This window comes from Neoarius graeffei, chromosome 28 (assembly GCF_027579695.1).
Source record: "Neoarius graeffei isolate fNeoGra1 chromosome 28, fNeoGra1.pri, whole genome shotgun sequence".
In the NCBI taxonomy this organism is placed as follows: Eukaryota; Metazoa; Chordata; class Actinopteri; order Siluriformes; family Ariidae; genus Neoarius; species Neoarius graeffei.
This window is the reverse complement of record NC_083596.1, coordinates 46332923-46348801: the sequence shown is the minus strand read 5'-3', so window position 1 is coordinate 46348801 and position 15879 is coordinate 46332923. Positions and strand designations below refer to the sequence as shown.

The following is a 15879-nucleotide window of genomic DNA, read 5'->3' as shown; positions in this document are numbered from 1 at the left end:
AAAGGGGCATGAGTTACATGTTGGTCCTGGGATCGAGATGCTGAACCTCTTCTGCTCCTCGCTGCTACTCTCTGCATGTGAGGTTCGAATCCGGAACATTCTTGCTGTGAGGCAACAGTTCTAACCACCACTGTGCCACCATTCCAGATTAACAAAGTAAATGTAGGCTGATTTCTTTACTGGCTGCCTTGCTACTGTTTTATTTTCTTATTACATTACATTACATGGCATTTAACAGATGCTCTTATCCAGAGCGATGTACAATGAGCGCAAAAGTCAGGTACATGAAGTGACAGTAATACCAAGTGTAATATTCTGTTGAAGTACCAATATGCAAACAGCCAAGGAAACAAACCAACCATACAAAGTACAACTAAATACAGAACTCAAGCGGTTAACTCCACACTAGACCGTACACAGCCTGGGTTGGTTGAGACTGAAACGCAGTTGCACAGTGGGCAGGTAAGAAGGGGAGAGGTGCAGCCTGAAGAGGTGAGCCTTCAGTCTACGCTTGAAGGTGGTCAGAGAGTCAACAGTTCTGACCTCAGTGGGAAGGTCATTCCACCAACAGGGAGCCAGGACAGACAGCATTCTTGAGTGGGCTGGGCAGGAGTGGAGAGGAGGAGGGGCCAGGCAACCAGTAGTAGGGGCCAGTAGGAAGGCCAGTAGGAGAGGCCAGGTGACCACCTCACCAACAAGGCGACATTCCTACAGTGCCAACTAATGACTGTATAGGTCGACTAGCCAACAACAACTAGTTTAGGCTTTCCCTCCTGTCGTTTCTTCATGGTGCTATTTATCCTTTTGTGCTAAACAGTCAATAAGACATCATGCCCTTTCTTGATAATGTATTTGTTCTGTTCAAACAGGGGCCATGTTTACAGTTTCCTGGGAATTGTATTAACTCTTATCCCAGGGGTTTTCCCAGAATTTCAGCTTGTGGATCCACTTCTGGAAAGATGTTACTGTTGAAATCCTATACTGTTGAATTATAAAAACCTGACCAATAAACAACATGAGGTCATTATGAGGTCATTTGCTGGGCCCCAAGTGACATGTAGATCTATCTTTTGCCATCGGACTATACTAAGTATAGAAATACCTCACAAATGTAATCAAAGATTGTATGCATTCGCGCGTGTGTGTGTGTGTGTGTGTGTGTGTGTGTGTGTGTGTGTGTGTGTGTGTGTGTAAAATGGGTCAGCAGACAGATCAGTTCACAATCCAATCACATCTCATTTAAACACGGACTTGAGTGTGAAGATTTATATACGGAAATATAACCTACATAAACAACAAGACATCCATATCCCAAACCCCGTAAATGTATGCAATTACACAGTAGCCAAAGAAAAGAGCATGAAATAGAGAGGGAATATCATTGGCACCACTTCCTTTGACTTATGATAAATCAAAAAGTGCAACAATACGCCTCAAGCCTTTTCATCAGAGCTCACAGAGAGAATATGAGGCCAAGTGCTCAGTGTTATACGCTGAAGGTCATGGTCAGGTCTGATGCTACTGACGCAAAGACAAAAACAAAAATATAATATATTTTTACAAAGCATATTTTGAAAATGCCTGACACTATCTGAGTTTAAGATATTCTAACAGCCTTAGCACTAATGGAATGCAGCAATAAGAAGTCATAGGTGTCATGAACCACCAATTTATCTTTGTTATTCTGAAATCCTTGCAATCTACATACTACAGTAGTGGAAGGAATATTAAAATACTGTAGTATTCGCTACGTTATTAAGCCAAAGTAATGCATAGAAATGTGTGGATTTGGACATTCGTATTCAGTTTCGAATGTTAATTTAGCATTTACGGAAAAAGTCTCCATTGTGTGCACTTTGTAACAGTCAGAGGTAATTAAATATTTGTACATGTAGATTACTGCACATGTGCATCTTGCCAAAACCTCCCACATGTCACACTGGGATCAAGTTGCTCAATCATCTTAGGGCAAGTCATGAGACATAATAATGGTAAGCTATTGATGTTAGCTTGGACAGTTTTCAGTAAGTTTAGAACAATACTTCCCAACAGCGCATTATAGATTAGTGCTTTCTGTTTAAACGCAATAATTTTTTATTGATACTAAAACATCATTATCGCTGATGATGTTTATGAGGTGCATTGGTTGTAGCCAGAAGAGGTCCTTGAGTACCACTGTTATTGCCAAGCTGTTTGCTCTTCCACAGTAAATATTCCATTTTATCAGTATCAGCAAAGTCCTTGGCTTGCAGATAGACAAGAAAAATGTCCTTATATTGTGACTAAATATTCACATAAAAAGTGATAAATTGAGAAAAACTGACCCATTAAAATATGAGATAAAGTATTCCATGTAACAAAGTCACAGATGCTCATGACAAAAAGACGACAGAGGAAGAGCAAAGGTAAAAACATCACCAGTAAATAAAGATCAGTGGGATTTGGGGTGTTTTTTTTTTTTAATTAAAGAGGTATCTGACTTTAAAGGTTTGAAAATCCATGTTCTATTCTACTCTGAGACTCACGCACTAATATGCTACAAAAACATACCTCTATAAGGGTTCAAATTCTCTTTATCTCTTGCAGTATGCAAAATGTTAGAAATAATCGTGTATAATGGACAGCAGTGTTCTTCGGACCACTGATTGTCTGGCTTATTTATGGCTTCTCTGACCCAGAGCAAGCTGACTGTCTGGACAATTCTGGATCAAGCCAGCCTCCCACTCCTTGATTCTTGCCTTCCGTTTTCTCACAGAATGTCTCATGAACAATCGTGACTTCAGATCAAATCCAACACTGCAAACGGTGCTTCTGCTTTCAGATCACTGTTTGCTCCACATGCACTACAGGATGCTGAGTCTTACATATTGAACATGCTTAATATTTTAATTTGGAGCAGCCATGACTCAGATTACCGTACATCCCATGCCACAGGGTAATCTGGGAAGATAATAATTTAAGACCAGCGAAAATTGGGACACCTTTTAGCCCAAGCGTTACTAGTCCTATTCCACTCTTGCTCTCTTCTACCTTTGCCATTCTACAGACGCCTCTTCTCTTCTCAGCTCACATCACCTAACCTCATCTCACCTCGGTACTGGGGTTCATTGCACGTCTGCAATGCCTCATTCACAATGACACCTTACACTCTGCACTCAGTGACTGTCTCCTTCTCTACACTTCATGTCCCTACTTGTCCTCCTGCATCCAGACTGGTTACCTCCTTTTCATTTCCATAAAAACTTACACGTATATTTTTCTTAGTAGTATTTATCTTTCTTAGTATTAGACTTTCAATACATATATTCCCACTCCTTATAATTAAATAATATTGGCTGGCATTGAGTGGTATATCAAATATGTGACACCTCACCGAATCTAGGGACGCATGTCGGCCGAAACGAATCCGAGATAATCGCAAAAGAAGCATTTTTTTTTTAAATTTGTGATTTTCATTTTTTTCCATCATGTGCAAGTTGAGATCTTGAAGAATGCAATCAGTATTTCAGATAATAGATTGTTTTGTTGGAAAAGCATACATTTTTTGTTGCAAATTGTCTCGTTTTTGTCAGGACTGTAGCCTGCTGGGGGGTGTGGGTAAATTACCATATGGGCCATTCACATGATGATTTAAGTCTTTTTTTTTTTTCGCGAATCAGCTGTATGATACGAGCTGAGCTCGTGGCTACTTAAGCTGCATACAGGCATGTAATTTCACTATGGAATGAGCAAGCTAAACAGAGCGCAGAGGAGCTGAAACACCGCGAAGCAAACAGACGCACGGTAGTTACATCGGAGATAACCATTTCTAGCAAAAAAAAAGCAACCTCGTTTTCCAGATTGAATGGAATACTTGAATGATCGGATGATACACAGACCGTTCTAGGACTACTTTCCATCGGAGGCACTGATGTGTGCAAGGCGACGTTTCTCTTTCTGATGGGGTGAGTTTATTAATCTAAGGCTGTGTGGTTATTTTTGCATGTAACGGAGAGTGTTGTGGTTTGGTTAAGCCTAGGTCACAACCGGACGTACGATTTTTTGGCCGTGCGATTTTTGGCGTTTCCCAAATCGCTGTGGTTTTTTTTGTTCATGGAGAAAGACGCGCGTTGGCCGTAAGTTTGTCTTGCAACCTGAAAAAAACGTAAGCGCCCGTAGAGTTTGTTTGACATGACAAAGAACCTCTGTGGCCAGTCTACGGCTTGAAAATCAGCACGTCACACGTGCGCTCTCGTGCGTTTCATGCGCGCCCTCCGTGCGTTTCTTGCATTTTTTGCATGTAGACCGGCCATAGGAGCACGTACGGCCAGTTGTGACCGAGGCTTTACATGAAACTAGCGTTGTGTTAGTTGTTATCATCGTGCTATCTTTCTTACGGTGTGAATAATTTTTCAACCACAAAACGTTAAAGTATACTTTAGGACTTATTTTTGTACTTCATAATTGTGTTGGGCATACTTTGCATGGAAGGAAAATTGACGTGGTGATCTTTGTTTACATGAAAGTAGCATCGTGCTAGCTCGTAGGGGGTAGGGTTTTCCTTAATGTCATGCAAATGAGCACCATTATGTGCCCACCCTACACCCAGAGTAGCTGAGATGGAAAACTTTGAGGGCGATTTTCTCCCTTTTCTGTTTTAAGAAGTATACACTTTCAAAAGGCCACACATTCTTCAAATATTGTCAGATCTCCACATGGAAGGCATCATTGGAAAGCTTAGAAACTGTACTTTCTGAATCTGTCAATAACTCAAAATGCCCCCGGGCGGACATGTGTCCCTGGATTCCGTTATCTGACACATATATTCCATTCAGTTAGCACGACAATGAACAAGTCGAAGACGAGTAGCTGAATGGAATATATCTAATAGACCAAGAAAAAAAAGCCAGCCAATATTACTATTATACATACACATTCCTTTCAGGTGTTCAATGCGTCTTTCTTTTTCAAAATTCTCTCCAAATCTTCCCTATTTAATGAAGCAAACCTGGCAACCATGTCTGTTTACAAATTGTCACAGTTGTTCGCTCGCGCGGAAGTTTTACGTTTCTGACATGTAACGTCATATTGTCTTGACAACTTTGCAATATTGTAAACCATATTCAATGCTCATTCTTAATTAAGTAGAATGGCGTAATACACTTAGGATAAGCGACGTGCTAACAATATTGCATGCTATCAAACCAAATGAATGAAACCCGCTAGAAGGGAATAGAACACGTTTTTATTCCATCGAAAGTGTCGTGGATGTATAATAATATCAACTATTGCACTTATTCTACCTTTTCACTGCTTTTTACAGATGACATGACATACTGAAAGTCATTCATTTCCTACAGGAACAACAGTCTTTCTCTACCCCTGTTCCACCAAATCAGTTCCAGGGCTGGTTCGGGGCCAGTGCTGGTGCTGGTTCACAACTCGTTCAACTTGCGAGCCAGCTGAGAACCAGTGTATACATCAGTTACGTCGCTACGTTTGCATAAACCTTGGCGCAAATATCGAAGCAAAAACAACACGGAAGAAGCAGCAGCAGCAACAACAACAACAAAAATAATAATAATGGATGACTTCGCGTTTGTACAGCTGCTGCTTCTCGTCACTTAAAAGTGGCAATCTTTCGCGGTCTTGTTATTGTTGTTGGTCTTAACAACTCCGCCCCTGCCGCTGACGTAAGCGGTTCTTTCCTCTGGCCCAGCAGAGAGTTGGTGCTAGCCTGGAACCGGTTTTTCTGGCCCCAGAGCCAGTTCTTTGTCAGTGGAAACAGAAAACCCAGTTCCAAACTAAGCACTGGCCCCGAACCAGCCCTGGAACTGTTTTGGTGGAAAAGGGGCATCTGTGAGGGCCTCTGCATGCTCTTGCGACAAGGCTTTCGCAGATAGCTTTTCGCAGACAGTTGTAATTTATCGTTGAGCGGGGAGTAATAGGCGTGCGCGATGTTATTCACCGCCACAACGCAAGGGGGTGTGAAGTCGCGAAATCGCTAGGAGTAGTTGGTGGGTGTGGTTAGTGGAGTGTTTATCCTCCGGTTACTTATAATGACTAGAACTGGAGTTGTATAGATGTACGTACTTCCTCACTTCCTCGATCAACCGCTCTTCGTGCTGCTCCATCTTCGCTCGTGTTTTTAAAAATGGCGGTCGTGAAAACAAACCAAACCGGGAAAGTAGGGAAGCGGAAGTGCGTGTACAGCAGATGTAGAGTGGACCAATCAGAGCCCTCTTGTCTGCGACGCTGTCTGCGAGGCTTCTGCGGTGGTCACAATTTTTGGGAGGTGCGCGCAGAGCGTCTGCGAAGGTGGGGGGGCTACGCAGACGCTATCTGCGACGCTATCTGCGAGGACTGGGTTGTCAGCATAAATTGGCCTTGAGGCTGTGAATGTGATAAATAGGATTTGACTATTTCTAATGTCCTTCAGGCAAAATACAGCGATGGAAAAAAGTTGAGACCACTTTTAACAGTGGCCTTCTGATTGGTCAGAGTGTTTTGATGAATTTTCTTAAAATGCTAAAAAAAAAAAAAATTAAATAAATAAATAAATAAAAAAGAGAAAGTCAGGGAATGACTATTAAACAAAAAAAATGGAATTGCTGGCAAATTGCTGTGGTTTAATCTGAATAAAACACTTATGAACATGATATTATAATAAAGAAAGAAACTAAGCAGATAATGGTTCTCATGGCCTGTACCAACTGCGACTGCTGTGTTCACACCTATCTAAATGTCAAGGGTCTAAACATATCAGGGTTCAATTCAGGTGCACAGCATATGTAAAATCACCCAGAGAGAGAGACTGAAAACACTAAGCAATAATCAGGGCCATTTGCAGCAGGAGTGAACCTAAATGGCCGTAATTATCCACAATCACCATGTGCATTAAATATATGCATTCAACTATAAGGCTGCACAGCGGAATCCCTTAGTAGCTAGCACCTAAAATATCTGGCCCAGTCCCAACACACAATGGCTGTACAACTTCAGCTGTGATGAACAACAGCTTCGCAGTTTCAGCCGTGTATGCCGTCTCATAAACATTATATTCTACACAAACCCACACACGCTTTTACACTTTCTTAATTATGTCTAATCACAGAGCATGTTTTAAATGGCATAGTATATGGCTATACTAAGGAAACCCTTACAGAAACACACCCATGCTTACTACTTTCACCCAGTACTGCTTCATAAGATTTAACACCCTTATCTTAGACTGACTCTCTCTCTCTCACGCACACACACACACACACACACACACGCTCATAGGTTAGTGCCACTACATGGAAACCTTCATGTTTGCACTCTTCTTACACTTCGTCTCCAAATACTAATATACCAAAAGGACTGAAAGACATACTAATATTTAAGCTGCAAACAAAGCCATACTGTAATTAAAATACCAATGTCTGTGTTTGCCTGTTCCATAAATAAATAAACACTGAAGCAGAGATGTCCATAACACACATTTATCATTAGCATATAGCATAAAATTAAAATTAATATTGGTCAAATTAAAATAATCCCGATATGTTTCAAAGCAATATGTACAACTAACGTGGTATGTAAGGCATACATTGTAAAAAATAAGCGCTAATAGGTACATATTCAACATAGTGGACTCAAATATATAAAGCACGCGGTTAACAAACCCAATACATGATAAACTACAATAACAGAAATTCCAAGGGTAAGTAACGTTTATTGAGTGTGCAAATTAACTCCTACGAAACACCCTATCAATATTAACCTATTTCCCTGGGTAATCACAATTTATGCATCATTCTGGGTCATCATCTGGAAATTCTGTGATCACTGGGAATCATTCCTCTGGGATGATTATCTTGTAAATTTAAATAATAATCACTAATTCTGTGATGCAATGTAAATTTATACTCAATTACAAACCTTTGCTGTCTTTCCTGGTATTTTGGTGGACTCTTAGTTCCTCTGACTTGAAAAAGTCAATGCTGGCATATGTGTTGATGCTGGAGTTGCTGCTTCCCCCAGTTGCTGTTCCACCTAATCCCATTGTTAACCCTTCTCCCATGACAGTGAAGTGTGGCCCAGAAGATCCATCCAGGCTCATTTGAGGGTTGTCCTTACCAGCCAAGTCAAGGTCAATGTAGTTTAGACCTTGCTCCAGTGACAAAGATGAAGCCTGGGCTGTAGTTAGAGCTACCAGCCCAGCACCAATGCACTGTGCAGCAGATGGCTGCCCAGTAGCCCAAAGAGGACTCTCTAGTCCATGGCATCGAGGTGTAGTGGCCTGGGGAGCTTCTGCAAAAGCAGAGGTGGAGGAAGAGGGAGACAGTCCTGGAGGTGCCTTGAAGGTATCTGAGCGATGCCGTCGTCTTGCTGATGATTCTGCTCTGACCAGTCTAGCGCCTTGGTCTAATTTGGGGAATGCCTTGGGTGAATGGAAATCCATGCTTTGTTCCTGCTCAACAGAGGAAGGCTCAGCTGTTTGCCCTGGTTTAGAACCTTGTAAAGGGCTTTCTACTATACCCAATCCAAATGCCATTTCTGTGTAGTCTGTGAAAGGGGCACCAGTCATGTCCCCAGAGGGCAAAGTGGACATACTACTCTTTATATGTCCCTTTTCAGCTTCCTGTGCCACTTGAGGAGCCCTCGCATGATTCTCTCTTGTTTTTGGAGCTATTGCTGGGGTGGGACTGAAAGAAGTGAGAGATGTGCAGGACAGAGGAGATGATGAATGGCCCAACTCCATGTTAACATACTCTGAGGATACAGAGGTGGAAGTGGAGAGGGGTGCTGAGAAACTGCGGGGCAGATTGTTACCACCAACTTGGCATGAAGATGGTTGGTATAAGGCTCTTGAATGCCCTTGAACTACAGTGGTTTCCTGATCTACACCCGTTACCCCTCTGTTGCACGTTCCCTGATCGCCCTGATAAACAATGCTAACATATTCACCAGAGCTTTGGGGTACTAATGGCTGTATAGTCTCTTTGACTCTCGGTAAGGTGTTGGCTTTGGACATGTCCACAAAAAGACTAAAGGGCCTGCCTTTTCGTTGCTGTGGATGACCCTGTTTCTGGACACCTGGCCCTCGTCTCTGCTGGTGAGCTGAATCTTTAGGGTGAACACCCCCTACCCTGTGTCCTGTGCTGGACCTGGTGGCCTTCCCAATTCCACCAGCAGGCAAAGATAGAGGTTTGTCCTCCAAGCTCTCAGTGCTTGCTGAACTGGAAGAGAATGATGAGGAGGACAGGGAAAGGTTTCCACCTCCATTGGGGCCAGCAGAAGAGTCAGCTCTATTGGGATAACCACCACGTCCAGTCCTCCTTCCAGAAACACTTTCACCCCGAGAAATAGCATCTGGCTTTCTTCCATCTCCCAAATTATCCTCAATGCGAGTAGAGAGAGTAGTATGTTTGTAAGACCGTGGCAGGGAAAAGTAGGAGTACACTGTTTTGGGCTGTAGAGGATGTTGTTCTGGGTGTGAAGGGGGTGTGCTGCAGGCTGACCTGGCACTAATGGGTGACATGTTCATGTAGTCACTACCTGCTCGACTCTCCATGCTACTCCTGCTACCCCACAAGCACCCACTCATGCCATGTAGATCTGGTGAACAGCTGCTGTGGGGAGACATCATCATGTAGCCCTCAGAGACAGGAACTCGGATGTTCTGTGGGGGTGAAACACTGCTGTTAGGGGTCATAGTCATGTACTCATCCCCTCCCTTTGGTTCTGTTTCAGACACTGGAAGGGACAGACTTGCAGGAGTTGTAACACCTGGCAGCATAGACATGTAGCCACTGTCAATCGATGCGTTCTCCAAACCCTCCTTTGTATTGACGCCTTTATTTGCTGAAGTTTCCACTTGTGCACTTGGAGTTACTGAGCTTCCTGAGCCTCGACGAGAGGTGAATGATTCTCTGCTGGTGCTGCGAGACATCACTGCATAGTCTTCATCTTCTTCATCTTCTTCTTCCCTGCAATTAGGCACTATGCGCTCCTGAGCAGTGGAAGGTGGAAGAGAAGTACGCTTGCTAAGTAACCTACGCTCAGCTTCATATTCTCTGCTAGAGGAGCGTCGAAGAATCCTGCGCCCATGCACTCTCTTGTGAGGCGTGTCTCTGTGCCCCACTAATATGCAGCTAGTAGAGCCATCTACTAATGCAGTAGAGAGACCTGCAGCAAGAAGGGAATGCTCACCAGGGCTAGATCCATATTCATCAGAGGAGCCATAGTCACTCGGAGAACCTGACATGGATACTCTCTGTGGGATCCGAGCATAGGTGCAGATGGGCATTGTCCCTAATGGAGCTCCAGTCAGTCCACACTCTGATCCATGGCCAGAGCTAGAGGAGAGGCTAGGAGCTGGGGAAGGTGCTGGGTTCTTAGGGGTGTATGGTGCCAAACTAAGTGTGATCTTGGCTGGGGTAGGCGCTCTTGTAGGTTTAGGTCGTAAGGTAGGGGTGGTGGAGCAAGAGGAGCCATTGAGGCTTGGACTGGTGCTTAGAGCAGTCATTCTCCCACTGCTATCCTCTGTCCGTGCACCAATACTGGCTGTGCGTGACCTGGAGAAACCATGTCGAGATGTTGGAGACGTGTTGGTGCTGTGAGGCACACCAGGAGTCTCTGTCCTAGCCCGTCTGGAGAAGCCTACCTGGGAAGGGGGCAGATTTGGATGGTGGCGTCGAGATGGCACACTAATAGGATTAGAGGCTGTGCCGCCTCCGCAGGAAGTACCTACTGCTTGGGTTTTGCTCCGTTGACGGAATTCCTCACTCAAGGCTTTCATAGCTTCTAGAAGAGTCTCATGCATGTTCTGTGCAACTACAGAATCCTCGACTTGCATCCAAAACTCTCCAGGTCCTGTCATGGCTGAACGGCCCACTTCAATGAAGAAAAAGTTCTCTGAATGGCCACAGCGACGCACATTCATCAGTTGAAGCACTACAGCAGGTACATCCGAGTTGAGCTTAACAAAGTTGACCGTATTATCAGTAAGGCAGAGTCTGTAAATGCCGATCAGGTTCCTTGCTTGCCCTAGGCCCTTGGGCCATAGCTTCACTTGCCATACCTCCTTAAAAGTAGGTCCAGGGGATAGCAGTCCACATTCTCCTCCACTGCCATAGTCATCTGGAGTCTTACCTGCAGTGACAACAGACACAAAAGAACAACTAAAATGGCATAATGGCATATAAATAGCATACTGTCGAAACATAATTTTGGGATTAGTTTATTTTTTTGATTATGAAGTCTACAGTGCTTATATAGTGTGTCAGAAAGCACTCAGCTTCTGTATGTGAGGTTTTACAGTGCGTGTTCTCCCTGTGTCCGTGTTATTTTCCTTTGGGTTCTCCATTTTCCTCCCATCTCCCAAAAAGATGCTGGTAGGTAGATTGGCTATGTACGGTACGTGTACACACGTACACGTGTGTGTGTGTGTGTGTCTTAATGGTCTAGCATCCCATTTCGGGTGCATTCCTGCCTTGTTTTTCCAAGGATATGCTCCATATCCACAGTGACCCTGACCAGGATAAAGCAGTTACTGAGCATGAATGAATGAATGAATGAATGAATGAACTGCAAAATGTTGAATGTTTTGGTAGATGATTAAAAATAAGTCTGGAATTCACTTTTCTGCTCGAAAGGATGAATGCACTAAATTTAAATAAATAATGCAAGGTAATGCACATTTTCAGGAAAGTGAAATAATTAAATGTTGAAATAATTTCTGATGGTTCATATTATGCATGTGTTTGTACTGCACATCTGTTGTGAATTTGATGCACTGGGGGGGGGGGGGAAAAACAACAACACACAGCCAGCGTATAGTAAACGTGTTTGTCGGGAGTAGGCTATGAGTCGACAGTGGACAAGGGCGTTTACATGCATGCAAGCAGATAAAGCAAGGTTTATAACGGGCAATCCAGCGAGCAAGGACACGGCTTTGGCTGGTGAGCAAATCGCTTAATCACGTCCCACCGATACGGTGCCCTCGTTCAACCCTGTGATCGTGCAAAGATGGGGTGGGAGAGCACGGCAGCAGCCAAAACACGAGAGACGTGCGAAGGAAACCCCGTTTCCCAATGAAAACACGTCGCCGCTGCGGACGCCCTCCCCGACACGCGGTGCTGTGGCACGGAAATGTAGGTTACGCGCACCAAAACCAAAAACAGACGACCGCGCGCGCTGCTGCAGCAGCAGTCTCCGTTGCACAATGCGACACCCTCTCTCACACGCACCGTAGTGATTCCCGACTGCACCAAAACACTGCACATGGGTAAATATCAAAAATGCATTCGACACTCGCGTGCAACCTGCCGTGCCATGCATGCATGCATTATCCATGAAAATGCGAGCAGGGTGTGGGGAAATGCATCTGACATAATTATGATGCTTGTGCACGCGCAGCAGGGATGTGCATTAGGATTACTGATGGGCGGATCGATGGCGAATTTGGTACCGAGACCACACGGGGTGTATTTCTTTTATTTCTCGCTTACTTCTGCACTGCAGGTCCAGCATGGCCTGATACCACTCGTTCTGCAGCTCTTCAGTGTCCGCGGCCACGGCGAAGCTCTCTCCGCGGGTGTGCAGCACGATCATGTGCTTGTTTTTGGAGTCGGCTCGCTTGTTGATGTTAAAGCACGATTCCAGGTCGACAACCTTCTTAGGCACCGGCGACTTGCTCCGGAATTTCTTCTCGCTCTCGTAGTACTCGAGGCGGGCAGGGCCGCGCTCAGAAGGCGCGCGGAGCACGAAGAAGCGCCGGTGCGCGGATTTCGGCTTGCGCAGGTAACCACTCTTGCGCACGTCCTCATAGCATCGCGGCTCCGTCGCCGCTTGGTTCTCCATTGCTGGTTGCTTTTCTTTTTTTTTTCTTTTTTTTTTTCCCTGACCAAGAATCCTTATTTTGTACGTTCGCTCATCGTTATGCTCGCTATGGTCTTCATCGTCCTCGTCCTTCTCCCCTCATCGTGCCCTCGAAATCAGAGAGCAGGTGCGTTTTCCTCCCAGTCTCTCTGGCGTCCTGTGCAACCCAAACACGAACCCAAACCGACGGGCGCGCACATGCGGCACGCGCGACGTCTGCACTGAAGGCCGTGCCGCGCGCGACAGAGCGCACCACAACTATTTACTGTACGCAGGGTTGCCAGATTGGCTTTCTGCCTTCCATCCTATCCATTGCGCAAAGTTAATCCATAAAGCATATTGTGCATAAGACATCCCTATACTGAAACAGTACAAATTCACGTTAATCTTTGAAATACCGTAATTAGAAGTATATCTACAAAAATAGCAACCTTCTTCTTCTTCTTCTTCTTGAGAACAATAGACTAAATCAATTCAACCCAGTTCCTCAAATTTAGTTTAGCTCAGAACTAGATATTTAAGAAACAGCCCGAATTTTGTCAACACACCCAAGCACTTTTTAACACAACCCATCCTTCGAGTCACAATCTGGCAACCCCGTGTCTGTCGTAGCCTCATGATAATGGGCTTCTATGGTTTAAGCTTCTTGTTCTTCCTTTCCCCCCTTCTGTATTTTTCTCATATTTGATGTCTTAAATATCAACATTATAGAATGACTGACGACTCGTTTTCACAGAATTAATGTACAGAAACTGTACATTTTCACTATTTTATTACATCGGATTATTATTATTATTATTATTATTATTATTATTATTAATAAATGCGGGATCACCCCTTCCATGTTCATTGCCAAGTCTGCGCGTATCTTTTGGAGACAGGGTTGCCAGATTGGATTCCTTAGATCATAAACCAATATCGGTTTAAAATCGATACCATTTAAAAAATATTTTAAAAAATTAAAAGGCATATGTTTACAAAACAAATATAACGACAACAACTGTTAATACTATAAAATATCCTCCATCTTAAAGCCATTTTCACGCAATGCCGTTGGAAATAGCTCAGTGTAGGAAAAACCCACGACCTGGCAACACAGGACTAGTCACAACTCTGAGCTGCTGCGACATCTGCTGGTTGAGCTTTTGTTGCCTTAGTATTATATAGCAGACGGCAATGGGCTTTCATCATTGGTTTAAAATACATTAAATACTTCTATTTAATTAAAAGTTCTGGCTTTCAAATATAATTCAGTTTTTGTCATTCCTGACCCTGGAGTACCACCACTGTGCACATTTTGGTATTGTTCTTACTCCCAACTCAAATAATTCACCTTATCCACTAAATAAAAACCTTGAACTAGCTTGAACTTGGTGGGTTTAAGAAGGGAAAACAAAATGTAAATAGTCAGTGGTACTACAGAACCACTGGATGAATTTGTATGACATTTTTCCCACAGTTACACATTAACATTAAACATTGCAAAAAAAAAAAAAGGTGTGTAATGATGATGTGTTTACCCATTTGCATGCACTTTAGCATTTGCATGAACAATGGTTATGTATGTAACCGCGGTTCTATGAATTTCAGATGACCACCAGAGGCGGTGCTTTAAGCACCTGGATGTCCATCACGTGTACATGTAGGTCAAGTGTTTCTATCAACAAAGTCACCTGTGACCTCGGTGACATATGCTCCCTGCCCCAACACTAAAGGTATGTTCACCCAGGAAGCAACCTCTTGGCATTCTTCTCGCAAGTATTCCGAGTGACTGCCAAGCTCTGGCGGTCATCTGAAATTGATAGAACCATACATACATACGTAACCATCATTCTATTTAATTTCTACTGACTGCCAGAGGTGATGCTTTAAGCACCTGGATGACTAATACCAACAAGGTCACGAGGAAGACCTACTTGCCCCTTTAAGAGAGCTGTGAACAAGGTGCAGCTGGTGCATAAGGGCGATTGGGCGACTGCCAAAACGAAAAAAAAAAACCTTTTTTTTCTTTTTTTAAAATAAACTTTAACCAGCGCTTCTCGAGGCCGTTTTAATCTAGCCTGGGCCCACCCATCCTAAGTGTGACGCAACACGAGGGCCTGTTGCGAGCTTAGTCTGGCAAGGCAAGCTATCTCCAGCTCTTCCAAGCTCCCGAAAAATCGGGAGCCAATCAACTTTGAGCATCTCCAACGGCCCTGGGTAGAGGCGTGTTCAAGGCAGTGACGTAGTAGAACTGCGACCGGAAGCCATAGATTGTTTACAGAATCTATGCCGGAAGCGCTTCATTCACTAGAAACATTACGAACATGGAGCAGCGGCAAGCCTTTGACACAGCGGTAGATGCTGTATTGAAAGCATTCAACGGGAAGTTCTCATTGAAAACGGAGCAAAGGGCAGCCCTGGAGGTATTTATCTTCTTCCTGTTACTCAAGCAGTTTCTGTCGCGTCACATACGTCAGAGGAAAGAGTGATGTGATTGGTTTAAGCTTCGTCACAGCCTTTTCTGGCTTCGACCAGTAGCAAACTGAGGCATTTCAGGGAGGCGGGTCAACCACGCTTTTGGGAAACGGTTGGGCTTAATATCTTTGCAAGACCAAATGCTCGCAGAGCTTTGAAGTCGCGTTAGCCAGACTAGTTTTAATCTGTCTCTGGGTATCATTGTCCCAGGGTGGTCTTGCTTCTAGAGTGCCGCCCCTTTTGGGGCGATTTTGGTCACACTGAAAGTCGCCCAAGAGTTCCCTGATAGAGTCCCGTGTTAATATATTTTTTTTCTCCTGACTGACACTTCAATGCAATCTCTATGGGTTCCGGGGGGGCTTGCCCTAACGTGCTTATACGTCATTGCGAAGCGCGGCAAAGTTGCGTTCGATCCGCTCAGTTTCTCATAGACATATACAAATCTATGGACATATAGACCCCTTCGCAGTAAACGTCATTCATACGTAAGAGGAGATTGCGCGTGCAGCCTGGACCCAAAAAAGACTCAGCGACGATAGAGACGAGAAGAAATATTTGGAAGAAATGCCTAGTTGT

The 15879-nt window shown here is 44.1% G+C and overlaps 1 protein-coding gene across 1 annotated transcript in view; it reads right to left on the bottom strand.

The window, feature by feature from the left end:
- si:ch211-284e13.4 (insulin receptor substrate 1-B) overlaps positions 1-12828 on the bottom strand; it is a 28529-nt gene extending 15701 nt beyond the window's left edge. Inside the window, exons 1-2 of the mRNA XM_060913246.1 lie at positions 12477-12828; positions 7903-11118 (exon numbers count right to left, since the gene is read on the bottom strand). Coding sequence (XP_060769229.1) covers positions 7903-11118; positions 12477-12828 — 3568 coding nt within the window. The remainder of the gene's footprint in view (positions 1-7902; positions 11119-12476) is intronic.
- Between the last annotated feature and the right edge of the window lie 3051 nt (positions 12829-15879).